Source organism: Hemitrygon akajei, chromosome 19, assembly GCF_048418815.1.
Source record: "Hemitrygon akajei chromosome 19, sHemAka1.3, whole genome shotgun sequence".
NCBI classification, from domain to species: Eukaryota; Metazoa; Chordata; class Chondrichthyes; order Myliobatiformes; family Dasyatidae; genus Hemitrygon; species Hemitrygon akajei.
The window spans coordinates 22,928,003-22,954,541 of NC_133142.1; the positions used below are offsets into that span (position 1 = coordinate 22,928,003).

General features: G+C 41.4%; 1 protein-coding gene across 2 annotated transcripts in view; it reads right to left on the reverse strand.

The window, feature by feature from the left end:
* The window catches only part of il17rd (interleukin 17 receptor D), a 115,207-nt gene that overhangs the window by 34,938 nt on the left and 53,730 nt on the right, over window positions 1-26,539 (reverse strand). For both annotated transcript variants that reach the window (XM_073072235.1, XM_073072236.1), the window contains 2 exons: window positions 20,599-20,724; window positions 1,577-1,701 (listed from right to left, as the gene is read on the reverse strand). In XM_073072235.1, the coding sequence (XP_072928336.1) occupies window positions 1,577-1,701; window positions 20,599-20,724 (251 nt within the window). The remainder of the gene's footprint in view (window positions 1-1,576; window positions 1,702-20,598; window positions 20,725-26,539) is intronic.

A 26,539-nucleotide genomic window follows, 5' to 3' on the forward strand; every position in this document is an offset into this window, starting at 1 on the left:
TCTTTTCCTTCATATATACTGTATCGTTATTAATCACTTAGTTATAGTAATCTTTATAAACTGTAATCATTTAATTGCATATGGTGTACTGTCTGTTCTTTGGCGAGGCGGGGACATCACACAGCATCCACACCAGCTGATTACCCAGTTTGGCGGGGCCGAAGGCTGCTCCCCCCAGACGAGAACGAGCTGAGCGAGCCTGAGGTGACCCAGGATTATATGCCCTTTCAATTTCTTTGTTTTTCCGTAGATGTATCATCCTTTTTATGAATATTTATTTCTCAACCGTATATACTGCAACTTTGACGAGAATTTTTATTTTTATTTGTTAAGTGATCCAGAGTGGTGTAGCCCTTCCTGTTGTTTAATATCTCCTAATGATCCACCACAGGATATTTATCTTCTTCCACTTAATTCAATTCTGAGTCCACGTTCAACAAATCTGAGTTTATACATGATAAGTCCCTCTACTTATACTTGACATATTAGGTTCAGGCCAAAGTTTCTCATTCTCAAACTGAATATGAATCTCTATCAGGTTATGATCACATTTTAGCTTAAGATTAATAACTAACCCTGTCTCATTACATGAATATCCTATAAACTCATACTTGGAAATACATTTACCAATTTGATTTGTCCTATTTTTATAAAGGTTAAAGGTTATAAACTGGAAGCAGTTTACCTACTATAACAAACATTGTTTATATATTATTTTTTAACATATAGCAAATCATCCTAAGGCAATTCATGCAAGCATCAATCATCCATCAAATTTTATATTTTATATCTGTGTTGCTTAAACTGCAATTACTTCAGTAGGAAGTGTTGCGCCTTTTCTTTGAAATTATTTACCCTCTTCATCTCCTTCTAGAGATATCAACCATCATTGAGCTGAACTTCCACGGCTCCAGCCTTCATCCCTCTGCAAAGCACAAGCTGAAGCTGCAATTGGCTAAAGCCTATTTTATTTTGTGAGAAGTACATTAGCAGGGTCTTTTCTAGTTGTCACTCAAAATTATTACATATGCATTTTCCAGCAGGAAGTTCTGATGAACAACAATGATTATTCTCCTCTGCAATGTAGAAAGGATTCCAGCCTAATTAAACCATCACAACTGTCACTCAGCACTGGAGAAATATCAAAGATCAGAGATAGTATGAACATTTCCTTCTGAAGGCAAGGGGTGCTGACAATTGTATTTCTGAATAAGTCAAATGAACTGAATTCAACTTCACGTACTGCCATGTTAACATATCCGTTAGATTATAGCACCCACTAATACATGCAAATTTAACAAATTTTAGGGAGTAATTTTGAAGCTTTTATCTAGTCTAGATTTCAGAAGACTGTAATAAACAGTAGAGAAAGCATAGATTTAATTGCAAACTTATACAAGAGCCAAGTTTAGAAGTGTAAATGTTGATCAATTTTTAAGATAGACCGAAGTTAGGAACTTTTAACAACTGAACGCATGTATTTGGTGCATTTGCTGAACCTATCTAAAGCTACAGGTAAATATTTGATTCAAAAATCGAGAGAAGATTTGTTCCTTAAGGAGGACAGTATACTTACAAGAGTTTTATTGAAATACTTGAGTTGATCTCTTTCCTCTAAAACCAATGCCTGACATGATTTTCCAGCACCAACTGACTTAGCTTCTTGAAGAATTATTTTGAAGCCTCTGATGTATTCAATACCTGTGTTAAAAAAAACAAATTACAACAAAAATATACTGCAAACACCAGAACAGAGCACCGGCAGGTAAATCAACAGAGTCTGCAATTCTTTAGCAGAAATTAATAGAAAAATGTTATAACCATGTACACTAGCAATCCACTCGAATCTCATCAACAAAAGTTGTCTGCCGAGTACTTACTCATTACTTCATGCAATTGTTTCATAGTCAAACTATCCTCAGATATAGATATAATTGCAAAGTAAACTGTTCCATTTGTCTTAATTTGAACAGCATAATTTAAGTCATTAAAAAGCATTACATAACCAGTCTACTATCTTAGATGTACAGAATTTCTTCAGGATGGGCACTCCAGGAAAATCAGTGGTAATGAATTAAACTGCAGTTTAGGGGGAAAAAAACACAAGTATTGGAAAACTGAAATAAATACTTAAACTGCTGCATCCTTTCTTACAAATTGTTATTAACCTGAAACATTAACTTTGTTGCTTCCTCTACGGATGCAACCTGAATACCTGAGAAATTTCCATTTCCAGGTCTTCCCTGATTTGTGAGCACCCCAAAAATACAAATGAGTGTTTGGGATGTGGTTAGATTTTCTAGCTGCTGTGGGGCAATGGGCATCACTTGTCTGGTGGAAATGGGGCTTTGCCGAGTCCATTCTCTCCCCAACCCCTCTTCCCCTGAGCCAAGCAGAGCTGGGAGGGATGTACAGGCACTTGCTCACTGAATTGCTGAAGCCAGCTGATGACCACACTTGCTAGGCCTCGTCACTCTCCCATTACAAAAAAACAGAGTGTGTGACAGGATCACAAAGACTGCTTCTGTGATTGTGTCACTGACAGCTCAGGTTATGAACAGGTCTCAGGAACAAAACACCGTCACAGCCCAGAGGCTGCTTGTATATTAAATATCTCTGGCACTTCTGTGATAATTTTTGCTGTGCTTTTATTTGTTCCTGTGATGGATCTGTTTAGAAAGGTACTAAAAACCGATTATCCCTCCGCCAACTCTTAGTTAAGCTTGTTACCACAAGACTTCTTTGTTCTGCTAATATGATTATGTGCCTCTCCACCACTTCTGTTGTTGTTTTCTCATTTCTTAATATATTGAAGATCCAACTGATTTGTCCCGATAAAATTAGCTTCTAATACACAGGTTAGAAAGGCAAACTGCTCTATCAAGGAAATCAAACTTTACCAAAGAATGCCCACACTTTCTCTGTGCCATATATAGCTTGCTGATTTTCACAGTAAGAATTTTAGCTTAATGTTTATCTGCATTGTAGAAATGAATTATTTAAAGATTTATTAAACAGATTTCATTCCTTGCATTTCTTCAGTCTAATGCAGACAGTGCAGAGTCTTTGGACCCTGTAATTTGAGAAACATTCAGCCTTGTCCTTTGTCATTTTGTGCTTCCCTTAGGGATCAGCAAAAGCAAGGGTCATGATTCAATGAAGCCATTGTTCTGCAGCCAAGTTTCCTGCACCATCCTAATTAATGTTGTTGCAGTGAGTGATTTCAGTCTGAACTAATGCCAATGACAATGTGGCCAGCGGAGCTGGAGTACTTAAACCATTGCAAAGTAGCTCAACAGTTTCCTTTGAATGAGAAAGTAAGTCCTTTTTGAAACAAAAGAAAAATCAAATGACTGATCAGACATCCATCTCTTTGGTTTCAATAAACTGCCCCAAAAGTGGCTGAACAATTTCCACAGATGCTGCCTGGCCTGCGAAGTTCCTCCGGCATTTTGAGCGTGTTGCTTGGATTTCCAGTGTCTGCAGATCTGTGAATAAATCTTGTCCATTTTGATTCATTTAAAATGAGTCCGTTGCATAAAATGGATAAATCTGTCGTATGAAGTCACCTTTAAATAAAGGAGTACTCAAACTGGCTTTAACCATGGATTTCGCCACAGTTACAACCATCAGGGGTGTGGTTGAAGACCCACACTCCATGACTTAGGAACAATTTTTCCCTTTTTTTGCACTATTTGGTCAACTTATAGTTTTAGTATTGGTTTGAAGCAAGGTTAGCAGAGCTGGGACTTTTCTCTTTGGAGCGTAGAATAATGAAAGGGGACTTGATAGAGGCCTACAAGATTATGAGAGACATAGATAGGGTGGATAGTCAGTACCTGTTTCTAAGGGCACCAATAGCAAACACCAGAGGGCATATGTACAAAATTAAGGGAGGGAAATTTAGGGGAGACATCAGGGGTAAGTTTTTTTTAACACAAAGGTTTGTCAGTGCCTGGAATGACTTGCCAGGGATGGTGGTGGAGGCTAAAACATTAGGGGTATTTAAGAGCCTCTTGGACAGGCACATGGATGAAAGAAAAATGGAGGGTTATGGGGTAGTGTGGGTTTAGTACTTTTTTTTAAAGGATTATATGGGTCAACACAACATGGAGGGCTGAAGGGCCTGTACTGTGCTGTAGTGTTCTATGGTTTATTATTGTCACAAATACAAAGATACGATGAAAAGCCCGTCTTGCATACCGTTCATACAGATCAAATCAGTGCACTGAGGTAGAACAAGGTTAAAAAAAACCAACGCAGAATGAAGTGTAGAAGTTACAGAGAAAGTGCAGTACAGGTTAGCAGTAAAGTACAAGATTATCATGAGGTAGGTTGTGAAGTTAAGAGTGCACCTTATTGTACAAGAGATCCGTTTAAGAGTTTGATAACTGCAGAATAGAAGCTGTCCATCAGCCTAGTGAGACGTGCTTTCAGGGTTTTTTTAAATAAATTTTTAAATTGAATTTTCAAATAGGTTACAGAAAGAAAAAAAATTATCAACCCTTCCCCCCTCCCCTTAACCCCTCCCACCTAACATATCCCTATGGGAAAAAAAAGAGAAGAAAAAAGAAAGAAAGAAAGAATGCCTGGATATCGGAAGATCCCCACATGCTCCATGGAGTTCATAATAGCTTTAATATGTATATTTCTTTCTTTCCCCAGATAACCTATAATTTTACCTTCGGAGCACCTATATATTTAATCCTATCTTTTGTAAATAAGGGTGCCAAATTTTCAGAAATATTTCATATTTATCTCTTAAATTATAAGTAATTTTTTAAAAGTGGAATGCAGGCTTTCAGGCTTTTGTATTGATGGGAGGGGGAGAAGAGAGAATGTCCAAGAGGTGGGGTCCTTTGACTTTGCTTTAATGAGTGGCAAGAAATATAGACGGAGTCCAAAGTGGGGAGGCTGGATTCCATTACATCCTGCACTATACTGCTACCCCAAAACAACAAATTTCACAACATATGTCCATAATTATAAACCTGAAAGTGATTCTGAAATGAAACTGGAGACAAGTTACTCACGCAATCAACATTAGGAATTTCAAGAATAAACCCGTCCCAGAATCAGCAAATCTCTCTACATACAACAGAAAGGTCACAGAGATGCCAGCTTCCTGGAACAATCTGTTCTCTTTCCTACAGACACGAACCTCGGAGAAAGTGACAGTCTCCATCTGTGTCCTTGAGATGAAATAAAGATGGAAATGTCAGCCGAGTTGTACTTGGCTCTTTTGGGTGGATGGATCCAGACCTGCTCTTCTGGGCGGATGGATCCAGACCTGCTCTTCTGGGCGGATGGATCCAGACCTGCTCTTCTGGGCGGGTGGATCCAGACCTGCTCTTCTGGGCAGGTGGATCCAGACCTGCTCTTCTGGGCGGGTGGATCCAGACCTGCTCTTCTGGGCGGGTGGATCCAGACCTGCTCTTCTGGGCGGGTGGATCCAGACCTGCTCTTCTGGGCGGGTGGATCCAGACCTGCTCTTCTGGGTGGGTGGATCCAGACCTGCTCTTCTGGGCCGGTGGATCCAGACCTGCTCTTCTGGGTGGGTGGATCCAGACCTGCTCTTCTGGATGGGTGGATCCAGACCTGCTCTTCTGGGTGGGTGGATCCAGACCTGCTCTTCTGGGCGGATGGATCCAGACCTGCTGAGTGTAGAGTGCTCTTGTTCCAGCTGGCAGTCTGTCGGAATCTACAAGGGTGGGCATCAAATCCTTCATCTACAAGCAGAAGGCGGGCTCAGGGTGGGCCTAGGGAATTGGCAATCCATGAACATGGATCACAAGATCCTGCCCGTGGTTGTCGCTGGACGGAGCCATGCCATTCTGGGACAAGTGATCCCCCCAGGCGACACCAGCAGAAAAAAATGACAGAAAGCTTCCTGCTGCTCAGGGACACATCACTTATTGTGCGTGCAGAACAGAGGGGTGAACACTTTCTTTGAGGCCAGAAGGATATCACACACGTATGTGATAAACGTACTCTCCAAAATGGGTTTTAGGGTAGGGGAAGGGTAGGGGAGAGGGGCTGGAAATCAGAAATTGACTCTGACCACTCCATACAAGCATCAGTAGAACAGCCCCAAATAATGGATGGGAAACAGACAGCTTCCCTATCAGGTCTGGAGTCTGGCAGGATTTTCCACCCTCCTGTTTGTGTGCTATATAGAACCCTTTTCCATATCCATCAGGAAGTACATAATGTATAACATGAGGCGATGATGCCAGGCTATAGGGGCACTCGGATCCAAGCCACCATATGCATGTACATGGTCCTCTGCTATGTCAATGACCAAAGTCACCTTCTGTTTCATCTGTGGATCCACGACAGATCGTATCCGAAACAGTGGGTGCACAGGTCTCCCCAAAATGAGGGAGAAAGTGTACTGAACATTACTCTCATCCTAACAGCCACCTTTGTGTCCAGTTACATCAGGCTATGTGTACCGCCAAAGTACACAAGCATCAAGTGTCACAGCAAGCTCAGGTTGTATCTATCCTCAGTGTTGTGAAGTATCTGCTTTACTTTTTAAACTCCATGAGATTCCACACTAAAAAAAAGTTAATTCAGAACACCACCTTTGACCACACAAGTCTAACAGACAGTGTTCAGCCAAGGATTGCTCTGCAGGTTATGCAGAAGTACATGATGAAATGTATGGGATGGTTTTTCCAGCAGGTTATCAAAACCAAACCCAAAATCAACCTGGCCCACCAAGTTCCTCCAGTGGCTCATTTTCCGCCCCAGATTCCAAAATCCGTGGTCTCTTGTGTTTCCAGATTATCAAGTCATTTGGCAGAATGTCTCATTGCCAGAAGTCACCAACCAACACCAAGTTCTCACCTGGCTGGTAGAGAGAAGGGCCCTCCCTGTGAGACACTTCCTGCATGATCAGATTCTCACTCCCAATGCATCTACACCTCAGGATAACTGCAATGAGGAGATGATCCTCCTGGGCTGTGTGTCAGTTTGGAACAGGTTGCAAGAGTCTCTGAGATTTATCCCAAGCAGCTGTGTAACAGAGGATAGGCTGTCTGATCCTGGGGATGCATATTGAGACACGAATCAACACGGCTAGAAAATTATTAACTTGTTGAAACACTTATGTCTGCCTGAAATTTCTTGGTCTTACAGTACAAGGTGTTCAAAGTAAATGTTGCCGTCTGGCACATTACAAGACTACATGAAAACAGATGCACTGATGAGTGCACCATGGACTACACACACCTGGTGTTGCCAATCACTTGGCCTCTAAGCTACTGAGGTGCGTGGCCATGCAGTGACTGAAATGTTTCCACACACATTGCCTTTCTTGCTTCACAGCTGGATCATTCTTTATATAATGTTAATATAGCTTTGAAATTATGCTAATACAATTTTGAAATCTGTTAAAATAATTGTGAAATACCCTGCAATTATGTTAATGAATATAATCCATAAATTTACTAAATCATAAACATGCCACAACCTTTACTTTGAAACATTTTACAGCTTCAACGAATTTACATTGTCAGTGTTTCAAGTTACAACACTGTTACAAATTGTGAAAATAAACACAGAATGGAAGCTCATTGTTAATAAACTGCCGGCCTGCTGAACACAATGTGAAAGATTTTCTTTGTTGTCCTGTATTTCAATAAATGACCATAAGTATGTGATTTTTCAATTATCATTCTAAACACCAAAGATTACAGTGCCATGCAGTTTTCAAGCCATGTAAAAATTTCCTGCTCAGAGCAATGGTTGGTTCACGCAGCTATATAAAAATAAATTAAAGTGAACATTGTTGCCAACGTGAAGATTTTATAGGGAAGGACTGCAGTGTTAGGTCTTACTGCTAATCAAGAGGTTGATTCCTGTGTAACAACCCCTTAAACATTCTAAGGAGTCACTGTTTAAAGAAGAAACTTGAGTTGCATTGTCTCATAGAATGTAGCAACTTAACTTTATTACTTTATATATACAAAGTAATCAAGTTTTTTTTAATGCAGCCACCTGACACATTACCAGATTAATCCAACAAGAAGAGAATCAGGTTTATTTCCAGCATGTGTTGCGAAATTTGTTAAATTAGCGGCAGCAGTACAATGCAATACATGATAATATAGAAAACCGAAGTAAATCAATTAAAGTATATGTATATTAAGTAGATTAAATAGCACAAAAGACAGACGTAATTTACATTTAAAAAAAGTAGGGAGGTAGTGTCCAAGGGTTCAATGTCCATTTAGGAATCGTATGGCAGAGCGGGAGAAGCTGTTCCTAAATCACTGAGTGTGTGTCTTCCGGCTTCTGTACCTCCTACCTGCCAGTAACAATAAGAGGGCGGCATGTTCTAGATGATTGGGGTCTTTAACAATGGACGCTGCCTTTCTGAGACACAACTCCTTGAAGATGTCTTGGATACAAAGGAGGCCATTACCCAAGACAGAGCTGACTCGTTTTACAACTTTCTGTAGTTTCTATCAGTCCTGTACAGTAGCATTCCCCCAGGCACACCCTTACAGCCTGTCAGAATGCTCTCCAAAGTACATATGTAGAGGTTTGAGTGTCTTAGGCAAGACAAACCACATCTCCTCAAACTCAAAATGAAATATAGCCACTGTCTTGTTTTCTTTATAGCTGCATCAATGTCGGGATCAGGTTAGATTCCCAAAGATCTTGACATCCAGGAACTTGAAATTGCTCACTCTCTCCACATCTGATCCCTCTATGAGGATTAGTTCATGTTCCCTCATCTTACCCCTCTTGAAGTCCACAATCAGCTCTTTTGTCTTAACGACATCGAGTGCAAGATTTTTGCTGTGACACCACTCAGCTAGCTGGTATATCTCACTCCTGTACACACTCTCATCTCCATCTGAGATTCTAGCAACAGGTTGTATCATCAGCAAATTTATAGATGGCATTTGATCTATACCTAGCCACAGTCATGGGTATAGAGAAAGTAGAGCAGTGGGCTAAGCACACACCCCTGAGGTGCGCCAGTGTTGATCGTCAGTGAGGAAGAGGTATCATCACCAATCTGCATGGATTGTGGTCTTCTGGTCAGCAAGTTGAGGATCCAATTGCAATGTGCTCCTTTAATGACTGAGTCATTAATTACGGAGTGAAAGGAATGCAGTGGATTCAAATTAATTGAGACTCATCGGGACCAGTACGTTTTGACCCAATTATGTGCTGCCCCAATTATCCAGAGTTTCATGAAAATAATTAAAGACATCTAAAAAAAAAGCAAACCATCATTTAACTGAGTAACAAATTACATATTTAAATGAAACAGAACAAATGAAAATATGACCAATATTACAGTACTCAAAAGGCCAAAGGTCCGTTTTATTGTCAAGATACGTGTGTGCAATACCACTGGGACATTTGTCTTCTCCAGATTGCCATGAAATACAGAAAAACCATGGGAGTTTTTCTTTGAAAGAGAAGACATCAACGGCCTTCCCCCTGCACGAAAAGGAAAAAGAAACAAAACTCGGAAACATCACAAGCCCCACTCCCTCCCTCGCACAGAAAACTAGCCGATTATCCACACGGAAAACAGCATCTGGAACTATTATATACTATAAAATTATACTATAAAACCGTGCATTAGTTTGTAATGATTACCAACTGAGGAAATCATCACGAGTATGCCGGCAAAGTACTCGTTTGGTAAACTATTCTTTTTTAGCCCATTTACGCACTGAGGTTTAATGCTTTTCCCAATAACAACAACAATTTCTGTTTTCAGTTCCTGGCATATTGGAACAACATAACACAGTTATGCGGTCCATTGCTTTCTTTGAACCTGATAGCGTTGCGTGTTTGCAGCAAAGGGAACCACCCAGCATGGTATGATAAAAAAAAGGCCTGTTTCAGCAGTCCTGTAGATATCATCTACACAAACTTTTGAAGTTGAGGAGCTTTGTAGATTTCCACATTTCTGCACTTACAGTGTCAGCACTACCTTTCTTGAGGTGTGCTTCCTTGAATTTAATTTGGTGCCATCAAGACGACCAACCACCTGTTGCTTTAAAATCCTCGTGACCCAGCTTCTTAGCTAGCTCCCCTGACTTGTTTTTCAACATTGGTCCATTGATATGCACGCCTCATCCAGTTACAATGGAAAATCATTGACTGAGGATCTCTTTCAACATCTGGATCCTTACCTTCACACTTTCGTTTATGGGATGTTCCCCATTGTCCTTCATGTAACACCCTTTTTCATCTTACAGTCTATCGTGCTGATCAAGCGTACCGTTGTAGATTTCAGCATTCCAGTTACTGTATCTCTCCCAGCTGAAAATAAGTGGTGTTAGGTGGATGGCTTTGAATTTGACCAGTTTCTTTATCAGCTAATGTCAAATCTTTTCATGAGAAGGGTCTCAAATTCCTCCCCCAGTCAAATTTTTTTTTAAAAAAAACAAAATTATTGAAAATCAGTGCTTTTTGGATTGCCGTCCATCTGCCCAAATGGTTAACATATCACAAGCACATGCATCTGTTTGCTCGAAGCATGGTGTAGTATCTAACACACAAGTGCACAGGATTGCCCCAAGTAAGCGGCATAGTGTTCCAAATAAACAAGGGAATCCCAGCTATTTTGTCAATTTGCTTTTGTTCTTTGTGAGTTGTCCTAAATAACCGGCTGCCCTGATCGACCAACCAATCGCCCAATTAACCAGAATCCACAGCAGTACATTTGCAGTGTCTTTGCAATGGGTTAAGCATGCCATCTCTCTGGTATTGAGTTCCAACTAAATAATCTACATTAATTAAGCTAAGTGATGCCTCATAATTTAAGCATCTTTTCCCCAAAAATCCCTTTCTTGTATTAAGCAAGGTTACTTACCTCAACAGTAATTAAAAATCTTTCAAGGTACGGCAAAATGTTCCAAAGCAGCTGCAAGCAAAGGGTGCATACTTCTCCACACGGAGGAAGAAACAATGGCTCGCATTAATAAATTACAAGGAAGGGGGAAGAAAGAAAAATAAATTCCTGTCATTAAGGCAGACATCTCCGCATATCACTATGGCACTGTCTTCCTGGCCTTTCATACACATCAAACTCTGATGTATAGTCAAGGAATGAGCTGCAGGTGTAGAAGAGACAAGGGGGCATTCTGATTCTTCCCATTCCTTCTGCTGGGTCACATTTCTCACTAAATTATCTGTGTCTTAACCCTTCTGTGATGTAAAGTATGCACACAGCTCTGAAAAGGTACTGTTAAGAAACCCATGACGCTTTTTCTAAAGTCGCAAAAGGGAACAAGAACGAACATTAAAATTTTAACATGGCCAAGTATTTTTAGTCAAGCAGACATAAAAAGATTCCATGGCATCAAAGAACAAACACTAACTATACGTTCTGGCCGATATTTATCCCTTGCTACAACAACTAGAACAGATTCTTCTTCTTACACAAGGATAACTTGTTTGCACTCCACATACTGTAGATTCTGGCTCCATGGAAAAGCAGCAGCTTTTGCATTTGCAACAATAATTATACTTTAAAAGAACCTCCGTGGTTGCAAGGAACTCTGGGACATCACCAAGAAGCAACACAGATGCAAGCTGTATCTTTCCAGATGCGTTGTTACACCTGTACATGAATCACTGAATAACAAAGCTGGCCTGAGAGGGAAAATATTAGAATTGTATCTAAAGTAATTAATAACTTTAGACATTGTCTTTTATGCTAGGGAACACACATAAAATGCTGGAGGAACTCATCACAGGTCAGGCAGCATCTATGGAAATGAGTGAACAATCAATGTTTCAGGCCAAAAACCTTCATCAGTACTGGAAAGAAAGGGGGAAGATGCCAGAATAAAGTGGGGGAAAGGGGCCACTTTGTCGAGTACCTCCACTCCATCTGCAAAAAGTGGGCCTTCCTGGTGGCCAGCCATTTATTTCTCATCCCCATTCCCATAGCCGCCTCTATTGCCATGTAAAGGTCACACTCGGGCTGGAGGAGCAAAGCCTCATATACAATCAAGGTAGCCTCCAACCTAATAACATGAAAGTCGACTTTTCCAACTTCCAGTAATTTTCTCCCTCCCCCTTCCTTCTTCAGTTCCCCATTTTGGCCTCTTAACTCTCTTCCTCGCTTGTAAATCACCTCCCACTAGTGCCCCTCCCTCCTCCTATTTCTCCCATGGTCCACTGTCCTCTCCTACCATAGTCCTTCTTCTCCAGCACTTTACCCTTCCCACCCATCACCTCCCAGCTTCTTACCTTATCCCTACTCCCCCACCCACCTGGAATTACCTATCACCTGCTAGCTTGCCTTCCTTCCTCTCACCTCACCTTCTTATTATGGCATCTTTCTTTTCCCTTTCCAGTCCTGATGAAAGATCTCGGCCCAGAACATCTGCTGTTTATTCATTTCCACAGATGCTGCCTGACCTGCTGAGTTCCTCCAGCATTTTGTCCATGTTGCTCCAGATTTCAAGAATCTGAGAATCTCGAGGTGATGATTTACTGTTATACAATGACCAGTTCTAAACTAACGTCTTTTATCCGCTCACTTTAATTGCATTCTACAAAGTCTATGTAAACACAACAATCGATTCATATTTCAAACATGGCAGAGGCCTGAAAAGTCTCTCAACATCGCATCACCTCACAATCTCCAAAAGATTCTATCTCTATAGCACAGGTAAGCTTCAGGCTGCCAGACTTTTTACACGTTCCACTATATAAAATCTTACTTGTGATGCCGTGTGAACTACAAAGGGAGGAGTTTAGACCAGTGACTGATAAAGCCCCTAGTCACATTTCGACTTGCTCGTCTGTAGAATGTGCAACTGAAAGGTACGTGCCTCAAACTGTCTGATTTATTACTTGTGCGTTTGATGTGTCTGTGCAGAGCATCAGGTTACCAGTATCAAACGAATCAAAGTCGACCCATTCTTTGGTTAGCATTGTAAACAAAGTTACATTTTTGAAACCAAATTGCAGTTCATTGCAACTATTGTATTACTTTTTGGTACAAAAATTCAATGAATTTAATACTACCTGGGATCAGATCAAGTTACGGTATCCATTTTAGAAAATGGATTGACTATATGAACCAAATACGCTGTGATTATTATTAAAGGTGACAGTATTTTATGCAGACATTCTATACTTAAAGTTGATTACATACTTCTTTTAATGTTAGCTATGATTTACATTATCCCTTACATTGATTTACATTTACCCTATCCTCGTTCTATGCGTCTTCAGACAATGCGGATTCACAGTTATGTGTCGAACCTATTTCTACCAACTTCTCCTTATATACGTCCAAAACTCTCAGTTATGTGAGGCTATTGGGACAAGAAGCACTACTTTCCCGCCAATACAAGTCATGTGCACACGCCTCTCAGTCTTACATTGGTTTTGACAATAGACAATAGGTGCAGAAGTAGACCATTCGGCCCTTCGAGCCTGCACTGCCATTCTGAGATCATGGCTGATCATCTACTATCAATACCCGGTTCCTGCCTTCTCCCCAAATCCCTTGATTCCCCTATCCATAAGATACCTATCTAGCTCCTTCTTGAAAGCATCCAGAGAACTGGCCTCCACTGCCTTCCGAGGCAGTGCATTCCAGACCCCCACAACTCTCTGGGAGAAGAAGTTTTTCCTTAACTCTGTCCTAAATGACCTACCCCTTATTCTCAAACCATGCCCTCTGGTACTGGACTCTCCCAGCATCTGGAACATATTTCCTGCCTCTATCTTGTCCAATCCCTTAATAATCTTATATGTTGCAATTAGATCCCCTCTCAATCTCCTTAATTCCAGCGTGTACAAGCCCAGTCTCTCTAACCTCTCTGCGTAAGACAGTCTGGACATCCCAGGAATTAACCTTGTGAATCTACGCTGCACTTCCTCTATAGCCAGGATGTCCTTCCTTAACCCTGGAGACCAAAACTGTACACAATACTCCAGGTGTGGTCTCACCAGGGCCCTGTACAAATGCAAAAGGATTTCCTTGCTCTTGTACTCAATTCCCTTTGTAATAAAGGCCAACATTCCATTAGCCTTCTTCACTGCCTGCTGCACTTGCTCATTCACCTTCAGTGACTGATGAACAAGGACTCCTAGATCTCTTTGTATTTCTCCCTTACCTAACTCTACACCGTTCAGATAATAATCTGCCTTCCTGTTCTTACTCCCAAAGTGGATAACCTCACACTTATTCACATTAAACGTCATCTGCCAAGTATCTGCCCACTCACCCAGCCTATCCAAGTCACCCTGAATTCTCCTAACATCCTCATCACATGTCACACTGCCACCCAACTTAGTATCATCAGCAAACTTGCTGATGTTATTCTCAATACCTTTATCTAAATCGTTGATGTAAGTCGTAAACAGCTGTGGTCCCAATACCGAGCCCTGTGGCACCCCACCAGTCACCACCTGCCATTCCGAGAAACACCCATTCACCGCTACCCTTTGCTTTCTATCTGCCAACCAGTTTTCTATCCATGTCAATATCTTACCCCCAATGCCCTGAGCTCTGATTTTACCCACCAATCTCCTATGTGGGACCTTATCAAATGCCTTCTGAAAATCAAGGTACACTACATCCACTGGATCTCCCTTGTCTAACTTCCTGGTTACATCCTCGAAAAACTCCAATAGATTAGTCAAGCATGATTTGCCCTTGGTAAATCCATGCTGGCTCGGCCCAATCCTATCACTGCTATCTAGATATGCCACTATTTCATCTTTAATAATGGACTCTAGCATCTTCCCCACTACTGATGTTAGGCTGACAGGACGATCGTTCTCTGTTTTCTCCCTCCCTCCTTTCTTAAAAAGTGGGATAACATTAGCCATTCTCCAATCCTCAGGAACTGATCCTGAATCTAAGGAACATTGGAAAATGATTACCAATGCATCTGCAATTTCCAGGGCCACCGCCTTTAGTACCCTAGGATGCAGACCATCTAGACTTGGGGATTTGTCAGACTTCAGTCCCATCAGTCTACTCATCACCGTTTCCTTCCTAATGTCAATCTGTTTCATTTCCTCTGCCCTTGGCCCATCCATACATCTGGGAGATTGCTTGTGTCTTCCCTAGTGAAGACAGATCTAAAGTACTTATTAAATTCTTCTGCCATTTCTCTGTTTCCCATAACAATTTCACCCAATTCATTCTTCAAGGGCCCAACATTATTCTTAACTATCTTCTTTCTCTTCACATACCTAAAAAAGCTTTTTCTATCCTCCTTTATATTCCTGGCTAGCTTGCATTCGTACCTCATTTTTTCTCCCCGTATTGCCTTTTTAGTTAAGTTCTGTTGTTCCTTAAAAATTTCCCAATCATCTGTCCTCCCACTCACCTTAGCTCTGTCATACTTCCTTTTTTTAAATGCTATGCAATCTCTGACTTCCTTTGTCAACCACTGTGGCCCCTTTCCACCCTTTGAATCCTTCCTTCTCCGGGGGATGAACTGATTTTGCACCTTGTGCATTATTCCCAAGAAAACCTGCCATTGCTGTTCCACTGTCTTTTCTGCTAGGATATCCGTCCAGTTAACTTTGGCCAGCTCCTCCCTCATGGCTCCATAGTTTCCCCTGTTCAACTGCAACACTGACACCTCCGATCTGCCCTTATCCTTCTCAAATTGCAGATAAAAATTTATCATATTATGGTCACTACCTCCTAATGGCTCCTTTTCTTCAAGATCGCTTATCAAATCCTGTTCATTACACAACACTAAATCCAGAATAGCCTTGTCCCTGGTCGGCTCTCGTACAAGCTGTTCCAAGAATGCATCCTGTAGGCACTCTACAAACTCCCTATCCTGTGGTCCAGCACCAACCTGATTCTCCCAGTTCACCTGCATGTTGAAATCCCCCATAACTACTGCGACATTACCTTTGCCACATGCCAATGTTAACTCCCTATTCAACTTGCACCCAATATCCATGCTACTGTTTGGTGGCCTGTAGACAACACCCATTAGGGTCTTTTTGCCCTTACTGTTCCTCAGTTCTATCCACAGACTCTACTTCTCCTGATCCTATGTCCCCCCTTGCAAAGGACTGAATCTCATTCCTCACCAACAGGGCCACCCCACCCCCTCTGCCCACATTTCTGTCCCTACGATAGCACGTATACCCTTGTACATTCATTTCCCAGGTCTGATCTCCCTGCAGCCATGTCTGCGTTATCCCAACAACATCATAGTTACCCATTCACACCTGAGCTTCAAGCTCATCCGCCTTATTTCTGACACCGTGCATTCAGATATAGAATTTTTAGCCCATTTCTCCTCTCTCTGTTTAAATCGCTGCCTATTGTGCTTAACCCAGCTCCCCGAACTCCCATCGGGCTAAACGCCCCTTGAATTTTGTTGTCCTTCCTAAATTTACTTATTCTTTCTGCACATTTAACTCCATGTTCCGTCAGACCATCCCTCTGTACATGTGTCCTCCTTATCACTTGTTCCGCCTCACCTTTCTCTACTACACACTTAATATTCCGGAACCGTGTAGTCCCCACCTGTCCTTTATTCTTCATCTCGCTATCCTCTCTTGTATTCTGGATCCCTTCCCCCTGCAAATTTAGTTTAAACACTCCCCCACCCCGAGAAGCACTAGCAAACTTTCCTGCAAGAATGTTAGTACCGCTCCAGTTCAGGAGTAAACCGTCCCGTCGGAACAGATCCCACCTTCTCTGGAACAAAGCCCAATTATCTACAAACCTGAAGCCCTCCCTCCTGCACCATCCTCTCAGCCACGTATTAATCTGTATAATCCTTCTTTTCCTTGCCTCACTCGCACGTGGCACAGGTAGCAGGAAATTGATCTTCCACCCTGTATCATTCTAATGCTGGACACATGAAAGGTGCCTCAACTCACCTTGCACCACCTGGTTGGAATAATTCAGATTCATATCTCAGATGATTGTGTTGAATGCTGAACTGAAGTCTATGAACAGCATCTGAACGTATGTGTCTTTTTTGTGCAGGTGGGTGAGGGCCAGGTGGAGGTGTCATCTGTTGAGCGGTTGGGACAGAACGCAAACTGCAGGGGGTCCAGTGAGGGGGGCAGCAGGGTCTTTAGGTGCCTCGTGACGAGCCTCTCGAAACACTTCATGATGATGGATGTGAGAGCAATGGGACAGCAGCCATTGAGGCAGGACACCGATGACTTCTTCGGCACGGGGACGATGGTGGCGGCCTTGAAGCACATTGGAATGACGGCGCAGCTCAGGGAGATGTTGAAGATGTCAGTAAGAACATCTGCCAGCTGGTCTGCACATCCTCTGAGCACTCTGCCAGGAATATTATCTGGTCCAGCAGCCTTCTGTGGGTTGACCCTGAATAGAGTTTTCCTCACATCAGCCACGGTGAGACACAGCACCTGGTCATTGGGAGGAGGAGTGGTCTTCCTCGCCACCACGTCATTTTCCACCTCAAAACGAGTGTAGAAGTTGTTCAACGCATCTGGGAGGGAGGCATCACCCACACAGTCAGATGATGCTGTCCTGTAGTTGGTGATGTCCTGGACGCCCTTCCAGATGTGCCACGCATCACCACTGTCCTGCAAGTTGCTGTGGATTCGCTGGGCATGTGCACGTTTTGCCTCTCTGATGGCCCAGGACAGTTTGGCCCTCACTGTTGTTAGGGTTGCCTTGTCGCCTGCTCTGAAGGCAGAGTCGCGGGACCTCAGCAGCGCACGCACCTCCGCGGTCATCCATGGCTTCTGGTTAGAGCGTGTAGTGATGGTCTTGGACACAGTGATGTCATCGATACACTTGCTGATGTAGCTGGTCACTGATGCTGTGTACTCCTCTAAGTTGGTAGAGTCACCATCGGTTGCAGCCTCCCTGAACATGTGCCAGTCAGCGTGCTCAAAGCAGTCTTGAAGAGCAGAGATGGCTCTTGCTGGCCAGGTTTTCACCCGCTTCTGAACTGGCCTGAAGTGGTCTGTATGCTGGGATTAGCATAACAGAGATGTGGTCTGAGTAACCGAGGTGGGGGCGGGGCTCCACCCAGTGCACATCAGGAATGTTTGTGTAAACAAGGTCCAATGCGTTCGCCCCTCTCCTTGCAAAGTCCACATACTGATGGGACTTGGGGAGCACCGACTTGGTTAAAATCTCTGGCGACAATAAACAGTCCATCAGAGTTTGCGTTCTGCAGTTCGCTGTTGACCCCATACAGTTCACAGAGCGCCTCCTTAGCACTAGCGCTGGGGGGAATGTACACACCGACTATAAAGACAGTGGTGAATTCCCGTGATAAATAAAATGGTCTGCATCTAACAGTTACGAACTCCACTAGTGATAGCATTACATATTTTAAGAATTATGATGGTAATGCATCTGGTGATCACAAAGCAGCAGAGATGAGCTTGCCAAGATCATCACTGATGAAAATCTAACACACTGAACACCTGCATCAGTACATGGATGTGATGAACAAGTGCAAGGCCAGGTCTGCTTACCGCTAGCACATAAATTCAGAGCTGGAAATGACGGCAATCCCAAGCTATCTCACTTTTATTCCAAAATCCAAAAGACTTCAGCCCGAGCAGCGTTACTTAACCTGTACAGCAAAAACTCAACAAGCTGAGAATATAGTTCCAGTCAAAAAAGGCAATGCATAGACAGCTGAAATAATGTCCTTAAAGTTATTGAAGGGGTTTAAAATCATCAGCAAAACAGCATGTTACCACACAGAGCATCAGCAGACAAGCAATTCCAGAGATCCAATGTCCTCTTAGATAAATGGTCTAGTTTGAAATGAGTTATTAAAAGGTTAAAAGACAAAATTTATATTTGATACAAAATGGACATGAATTTTTTTTGACTGGCAGAACATTCTTTTAGGATCCTGTCCTTACACGTGTGTTACACAACTGTTCATCAGGCAAATATAAAGTACAGCCTTTTGTAAGGAATCAATGTTAAAATTAATGTTCTACAATCACCAGGACGTTGATTCTGGGACACTTAGATCATTTCCATGAAAATAAATATTGTTTCATTACATTCAAACTTCATTTTGATAAATCCAATGAAGCAGCAATACCCTAGGTTTTTTTTAAATGTATGCGTAAAGGAGTTTATAAATATTTCAGAACTTCTCCATGGTAAAAGGATGGGAGTACAGGAGAGAGAGAAATGCTACAAAAAGGTTATCTTAGAATTTGAATGATTAACCACATTTTCAGGCTAGTATTTCTTTCTTGCAGATCATCAAAGCTAAGTACTGTCCAATGTACAGCGGATGTCTGTTAAATCAACACACATTAGGAATTCAACCAGATTTTGTGCCTTGTCACTTCAGTGGTCTATCTCCAAGGGGGTGGAACTAATCTTCATATCCAACGGGAAGCTGTTAAATGTACAACCATTATATTCCAGAATCAAGGTCGCAAAAACCTTATTCATCAAGCTACAGTAATGTAAACACTGCTTGTGTTTGGCACACACTTGCAGGTCTTGCTGCAAGACATTGTTGACTGATTCACTGAAGCACATGGAAGGAAGTGTCAAATTCTGTCCGCTACCAACCTGCCTCTAACGTACCAAACTGTCCTCCGATAGCAAGGGTCCAGATGAGACCCTAACCCCACCAGCATCGCTTCCAAGGCCATAATCCCAGCACCGTGGGCATTTTGATTCTCCAGCAATTGCACTGCCAAAGTCACACTTCCTGCATACACAAACTCTATCCTGAACTCTGTCCTGAGAGGAGATTTTCAGGCAGAAAGAGATTCAGAATGTGCTCAAAGCTTTCTGAAAGAGTACTATTCCCACTAACTCCTGGAACGTCTGGCCAACAACCACTCAAAGATGAGAAAGGGCATTTGGGCTGGTAATAAGAAACTCAAGGCTACATGTTGCAAATATCTTATGCAACACTGTTTGCTACCTTCTGCATGCTGCATATGTGGAGGAATCTAGAGTTTCCACGTTTGTCTCATTAGTTATCTCAGTATCACAAAAACAGGTTGGAAGAAATCATTCTCAAACACAATGGACTGCTCAAGAATAACAGAAAAATCTAGTTACGAACCAAGTCATAGAGAAGTCCTAAATAAAACTATTAACTCAAAGAAACTCAGCAAATGATTGCTTTTGGATTAATTTTTCACTTGAAAAGATCACTTAGTAAGATAACACTATTCACAACCTTGTTTTTGCTGTGATTGTGACAACTCAGCCACATACCGTTTCCTGTTACTTTCCTTGCCCTTACATCCAAATGGCTTTTGCTTTAAGGAAATATAGCTTAAATGCCCACAAATAAATGCAATGAAGAGAAAAATGTTGCGATCGTCAACATTTATTAAAAACACGCTTGGAATAATGACATTGTGGCACAAGTCAGAATCAACCATAGCTGTGTATTAATGCTTTTCTTGCTTACATTTGGGTGGGCTATAGAATTACTAATGAAAGGAAGATATTTCATAATATTTCTGGATTTGGTAGGTGTTGAAGATTAATGTCTCTCTCTCTCAAATTCGTAGCTTTTTTACAATGAACACTTAAAATATTCTTGGTGCACCAGTAATTTTCCAAGCCAAATTTAACACTGTTTCTGAAAAGCTGCTTATAACCAGTTTCAAACTTACCCAGTGGACTTGGACTCCACTGAAATCTCACAGCAACTTGGTCACCTTGTACAAACTGGTTGAAACAGAAGTTTCTGACTCTGTCAATTGGATGCTCCCCTTTCAGGTTGCCAACTGATGAACAATCTAGAGAAAATGCAAAAGGATTAGTCTCACCTCAAAAAAATGACTTAAATTGCACGATGATTTGACTGTCCATTTCTCTCCATAGATGCTGCCTGACCTCCAGCATCTTGCGTGTGACTCCAGTAAACTACAAATTTAATTTGGTCTTTCTTCTAAAATAAAGCCAGTGGAAGAAAAAAAAGACTACAGAACAATTTTAAAACATTTATCATGTTTTTGGCACTGACAATAATGTAAATAATTCAAAGATTCGAAGCACATTACCAAAGATGTATCAATTATACACCTTGAGGTTTGTCTGCTGCAGGCAGACACAAAGCAAGAAACCCAAATAACCCCACTTAAAACAAAAGACAAAACCCACTGAGCAGAGAAAGAGAATTTAAAAATACACACTAATCGTGCAAATAGAAGCAAGCCAGCTGCATTCCAAACCGCTCCCAGAGCAGCCAGAGTAGGCCCAAGCCTTGGTCTCAGTTCATCACACCAGCGGGGCAAACATACACAGCAGCCAGATCAGTTCACTGCCTCAGCACCTCAGAGAAAGGATGACCATTTGCAGGAGAGCGAGCACAATCAGCCGACCCTCCATTCCCGACACTCATTCTTCCAGTCTATTTCTGCCAGCATTTAAATCAATCCAATTCCAATTTTCAAGCTGTTATGATTCTTTAAATTCTCAAATGGAATTTTAGATGCAGACATATTCAGTTTTTAGCAACTGAATTCGTTTCTGAGCATGGGTTAGAACTGGGAGAGAGAAAGAGAATTTGAAGCTGCCAAATAACTCATCTGCAAAATCTGCCTATGATAGAATTGTGTTACTTTCAGTATTTAGTTTAGTAAATACAAATAGTAAAGGGAATACTTCATCAATTAGGATAAAAGCGTCAATGAATATACTTTGCTACTGAAACAGAAATGTGGTTTAAATAAGGCAACCTGTTTGCCTTATGTAGACGTGAAACAGCAGGTACCTTTGGAAACAGATGCCTTAACTCAGCTTTGGGATGGCTGAACACAGTTAAACCCAACTCCCCGCCAACAGATGTGGATTAGCTGTCAGCCAAATTCAGCTCCTAATTTCAATAGACGAATTTCAACTTTATATCATGCAAGTAAAATATATGATGATGCCTTTTTGAATTTGTTTATCAATCTCGGCAATAATCAAGTCTGCACTTGTCCGCTACTTTCTGGGGAATTAGGTGAATGTATGGCAAAGTAAGGAACATCAAATGGAACAGGGATTAACTGCTCCTCTGAAAAGTGTGGTTTTGGTTAAAGTCAGAGCACATTTACCTGATTCATGCAGAGTGCAATATGAAACAGTGCAAACCCTTCAGGCAAATCCTGTCTGTAGATCCTGTGCAAGTTTAGCGGGAATTTATAGTCTGTTTTTATTTGAAGCTGACTGGCCATAAACAGAACAATCTTTTAAATTACAGAATACCAAGTTCCCTTTCCTTCTGAGATATGCTATAGCTCTGCAAGAAACCAACCAACAGCAAGTACACATTGCATAATATAGTGCCCTGAACAGCTAACTGGTCCTTTGTTCTTTCACCTTCTACCTGCTTTATAAAGATGCAAGTAAAAGAAATGGTTTCAAGATACATAGGTACTCACATGATACCGGGACTTCTCTAAAACCTCTTTACCATATGTATTTTACATGTTATACACTGACTTTTTTCTCCCTAAAAATGAATAGTTCAAGTGTCAAAAGTGTTAAGAATAAGGTTACTGTTGGATTCATTCTTGTCATGGGTAGTTCATGAATGCCTGCAAATCAACATTTACAGTGCCTTGGAAAAGTATTCAACCCCCAACCTTTTGTTCACATAAATTGAGTACTACACAAGGATTTTGATCAATTTAACTGATAATTTTTATTTGTGAATCACATGCTTTGTTTTTACTTACCCCGCAGTAGAGCCAAAAAAAAAAAACAGGGAACATTTGTAGAGCACGAAAAACTAAAATTTCAAAAACTGAAATGTCAGCAGTTCAAAAGTAGTCATCCACCCCTGAGTGCTATACAGCCAGTAGTCTTTTTGGATAAGTCTCTATTAGCTTTGCACAACAGGATGGAACAAGGTTTGCCCAATCCTCCTTGCAAAAAATCGCTCAAGTTGTGCCAGGTTAGTTGGAGACCGGCAGTGGACGGCAACCTTGAGGTCTTGCCAGAGATGTTCGATCGGGTTAAGGTCAGGACTCTGACTGGACCACTCAAGGACATTAATTTTCTTCATTTGAAGCCACTCCATGGTTGTTCTGATTGCTCTGGCTCTGGGTCGTTGTGCTGCTGAAAGATGAACTTCCTCCCAGTTTAAGCTTCCTGGCAAAGGCTAGTAGGTTTTTAAATCCAGATACTCTCTGTATTTAGCAGCTCTCATCTGCCCAATAATCCTGACTAGATTTACAGTCCCTGCTGCCGAAAGGCTTTCCCACTGCGTGATGCTCCCTCCACCATATTTTACAGTAGGGATAGTGTTACCTGGTTGATGATTAGATTTATGCCACGCGTACCATTTAGTGTTGAGGCCAAAAAGTTCCACTTTAGTGTCATCTGACCACAAGACTTACAGTATCTCCTAAGTGACACTTTGCAAAGTCTTTATGGGCAAGGATATGTTTTTTTTAGCCAGGGCTTCTTCCTTGCCACTTTTCCAAAAATATACATTTTGTGCAAAGCCTTGGACATTATGGAGCCATGACCTTCATCTCCAGCTGCAGTCATTGACTTCTGCAGCTCCCTCCTTTTGGTTTGGTCTGTTAAAAATCTACCATACTATTGAACCTTACAAAGAAAGGGTGTATTATTCTTATGAATTCATTAAAAAGAGGTGATCCTCCAATTTTCTAAGTCAACAAATTGGGTGAGTTGGTAAGATACGCTGCACCTAAGGAAAGTTAGTGTAGTAATTGCAAAGAGGATGAATACTTCTATAGGCTCAAAAATTTACTAAAACTTAAACACCAAAATTGCAGCAGGTTTTGGAATGTTTCTTTCAATATGACGTGGTGCACGATGTTTTACAGATTCGCTCAAAATATATTTTAATATATTTTAAATTTAGAAAATGAGACAGTAAAATGTGAAAATATTTATGGGGGCTGAATACTTTTTCAAGACATTGTAAATCCTAAATTTATTCTTAATAGTACATACAACAGGTAGCAATACTGCATTAAAATATTAATGACAAAGTTAAGCAAGATATTTCTGGCAGGCTTAAACATTATATGCATGTGAACAAACATTCTTGTCAGCTGTGTCATGCAACAAAGCCGAAATTCAGACTCTATGTACCTAGTTTCAGAATTAATTTTGAAACTAAGCAATTTATGTCTGCCTAAGCCACATATGGAAACCTAAAGATTCTATGGAACCAGACTGATGACTATCTATCTATTCATTTATTTACTGAGATACAGCGCGGAATAAGTCCTTCCAGTTCTTTGAGCCATGCCACACGGCAATTCCCCAATTTAACCCTAGCCTAATCACAGGATGTTTACAATGACCAATTAGTCTACCAACTGGTACATTTTTGTACTGTGAGAGAAAACCGGAACACCCGGAGGAAACCCTCGAGATCACGGGGAAAACATGCTTACGGGCAGCGGCAGGAATTGAACTCAGTTCACTTATGCTGTAAAGCAGTGTGCTAACCACTACGCTAAAAAGCAGAATGTGAAACATGCTCAGTGGGTCAAACATTTTTTATTTCTCATTCTTATTGTACAATGTACCTTCTCTGTTCTTTTCACGAGTTGACAGGGTGGAAAGAACGGAAGTTTGGTCCGGCATCTTTACTATTTCAAATATGTGCATGAGAATATTTGAAAATAATGACTTTTGCATTTTATGTTTGCAATGTAAAATCCTGCAAACATAAAATTATGTCAATTAAAATGTAATGCTGGAAAGAAGATGTGAGTTCTAAGCCACGATAAAGTGTTTGTCCTTGGCCATTAACCCTGTATTCTGGCTTCCAAAATGAATCACTTCATACTTTGCATTTGAATTCCACTTGCCACTTCTCAGCCCAGCTGTCTTGTCAACACCTCCATTGCAACCCAGAACACCCTCCACACTATCACCAACCTTTGTGTCATTTGAAAACTTATTAACCCATCTTTCCAGCTTCCCATGCAAGCCATTTACAAAAATCACTAAGAGCAGGGGTCCGAGAACAGATCCCTGCAGAACACAACTGGTCACCAACCTCTTGGCATTTTACGCTCCATCTGCTACCACCCTTGTCCTTCTGTAAGCAAGCTAACTTGGTATCCACAGAACCACATTTCCCTGGATCCAATCCCTCCTGACTTTCTGAATGAGCCCATCATGGGAAACCTTATCAAACCCCATACTAAAATCCACATACACAACATCCACTGCTTTACCTTCAACAATATGCACATCTCTTGTGAACCATAGTTCCCTCAAAGGGACATCCATTTAGAACAGAGACGCAGAGGAATTTCTTTAGCCAGAGAGTGGTGAATCTGTGGAATTCTTTGTCACAGCTGACTGTGGAGGCCAAGTCATATATTTAAGGCAGAGGTTTATAGATCCTTGATTAGTCAGTCAGGGCATGAAGGGATATGTGGAGAAGGCAGGAGATTGGGGATGAGGGGGAAATGGATCAGCCATGATGGACTCAATAGGCCAAATGGTCTAATTCTGCTCCTGTATTTTATGGTCTTGCTGACAGTGAGAGAGAGGTTGTTGTTATGGCACAACTCAGCCAGATTTTCAATCCCCCTCCTATATGCTGATGCATCACCACCTTTGGCTTGGCTACTGTCAGTGTTGGCGTCAGCAAACTTGAATATGGCACCGGAGCCGGGCTTAGCCACACAGTCATTAATTGTGAAGCGAGGGAGAACGGGGGCCAAGCACAAAGTCCTGTGGTGTACCTGTGCTGATGGAGATTGTGGAGGAGATGTTGTTGCCAAAGTGAATTGACTGGAGTCTACAAGTGAGGAGATCGAGGATCCAATTGCACAAGGAGGTATTGAGGCCAAAGTCTTGAAGCTAATTGATTAATTTTTAATGGATGACGATATTGAATGCTGAGCTGTAGTTGATAAAGAACATCCTGATGTATGGTAAGCAATGTTAATTCTAAGCAACACTTTGTGTGGAATTAAATAATTACATCTGGAAGAAAATCTTTCATTATACTGCTACCAAGTGCATATAATCGAACAAATTAAAACAAACAGCATACAAGTGTCCATGACAAGTAACAACACAACACAATCCATGCTACAATACAAAATTCCCTAAATGACTCAAACTGAATACAGTGCTTTAAAACTTGGCCTCAGTAAATTTTAGTATTTTCTTCATCATTTTACTGAAATGTTTTTGGTTAGATTAGCAGAAGTACAACAACTGACACTTATTTTTTGCTTATTCGTATGCTTTAAATTTCGTTACTAAGTGGGCACACGTAACCGGGGGAAACAAAGAAGCAAGCCTCATTTAATAACAATATCTATAAGGAAGCAAAGGACTAGGTTAAATTATCTCAATTAGGTTATTATTGGGAGTTCTACCATTAGCTGTGGTGCCCTTGGGTAAGGGGTATGGGGGTGCAAAGGAAAAAGTTGTTTGGGATTGCTAGGCCTGATTTCTACCCTCTGAATCTTGGTTAAACGACTTATGACTGGACATTGAATATAGATAGAGGAGACAGGGAGTATCTGTTTCCCAGGGATAAAATGACTAATACCAGAGGGCATGCATTGAAGGCAAGAGGGGGTAGGTTCAAAGGGGATGTGAGGGGTAATTTTT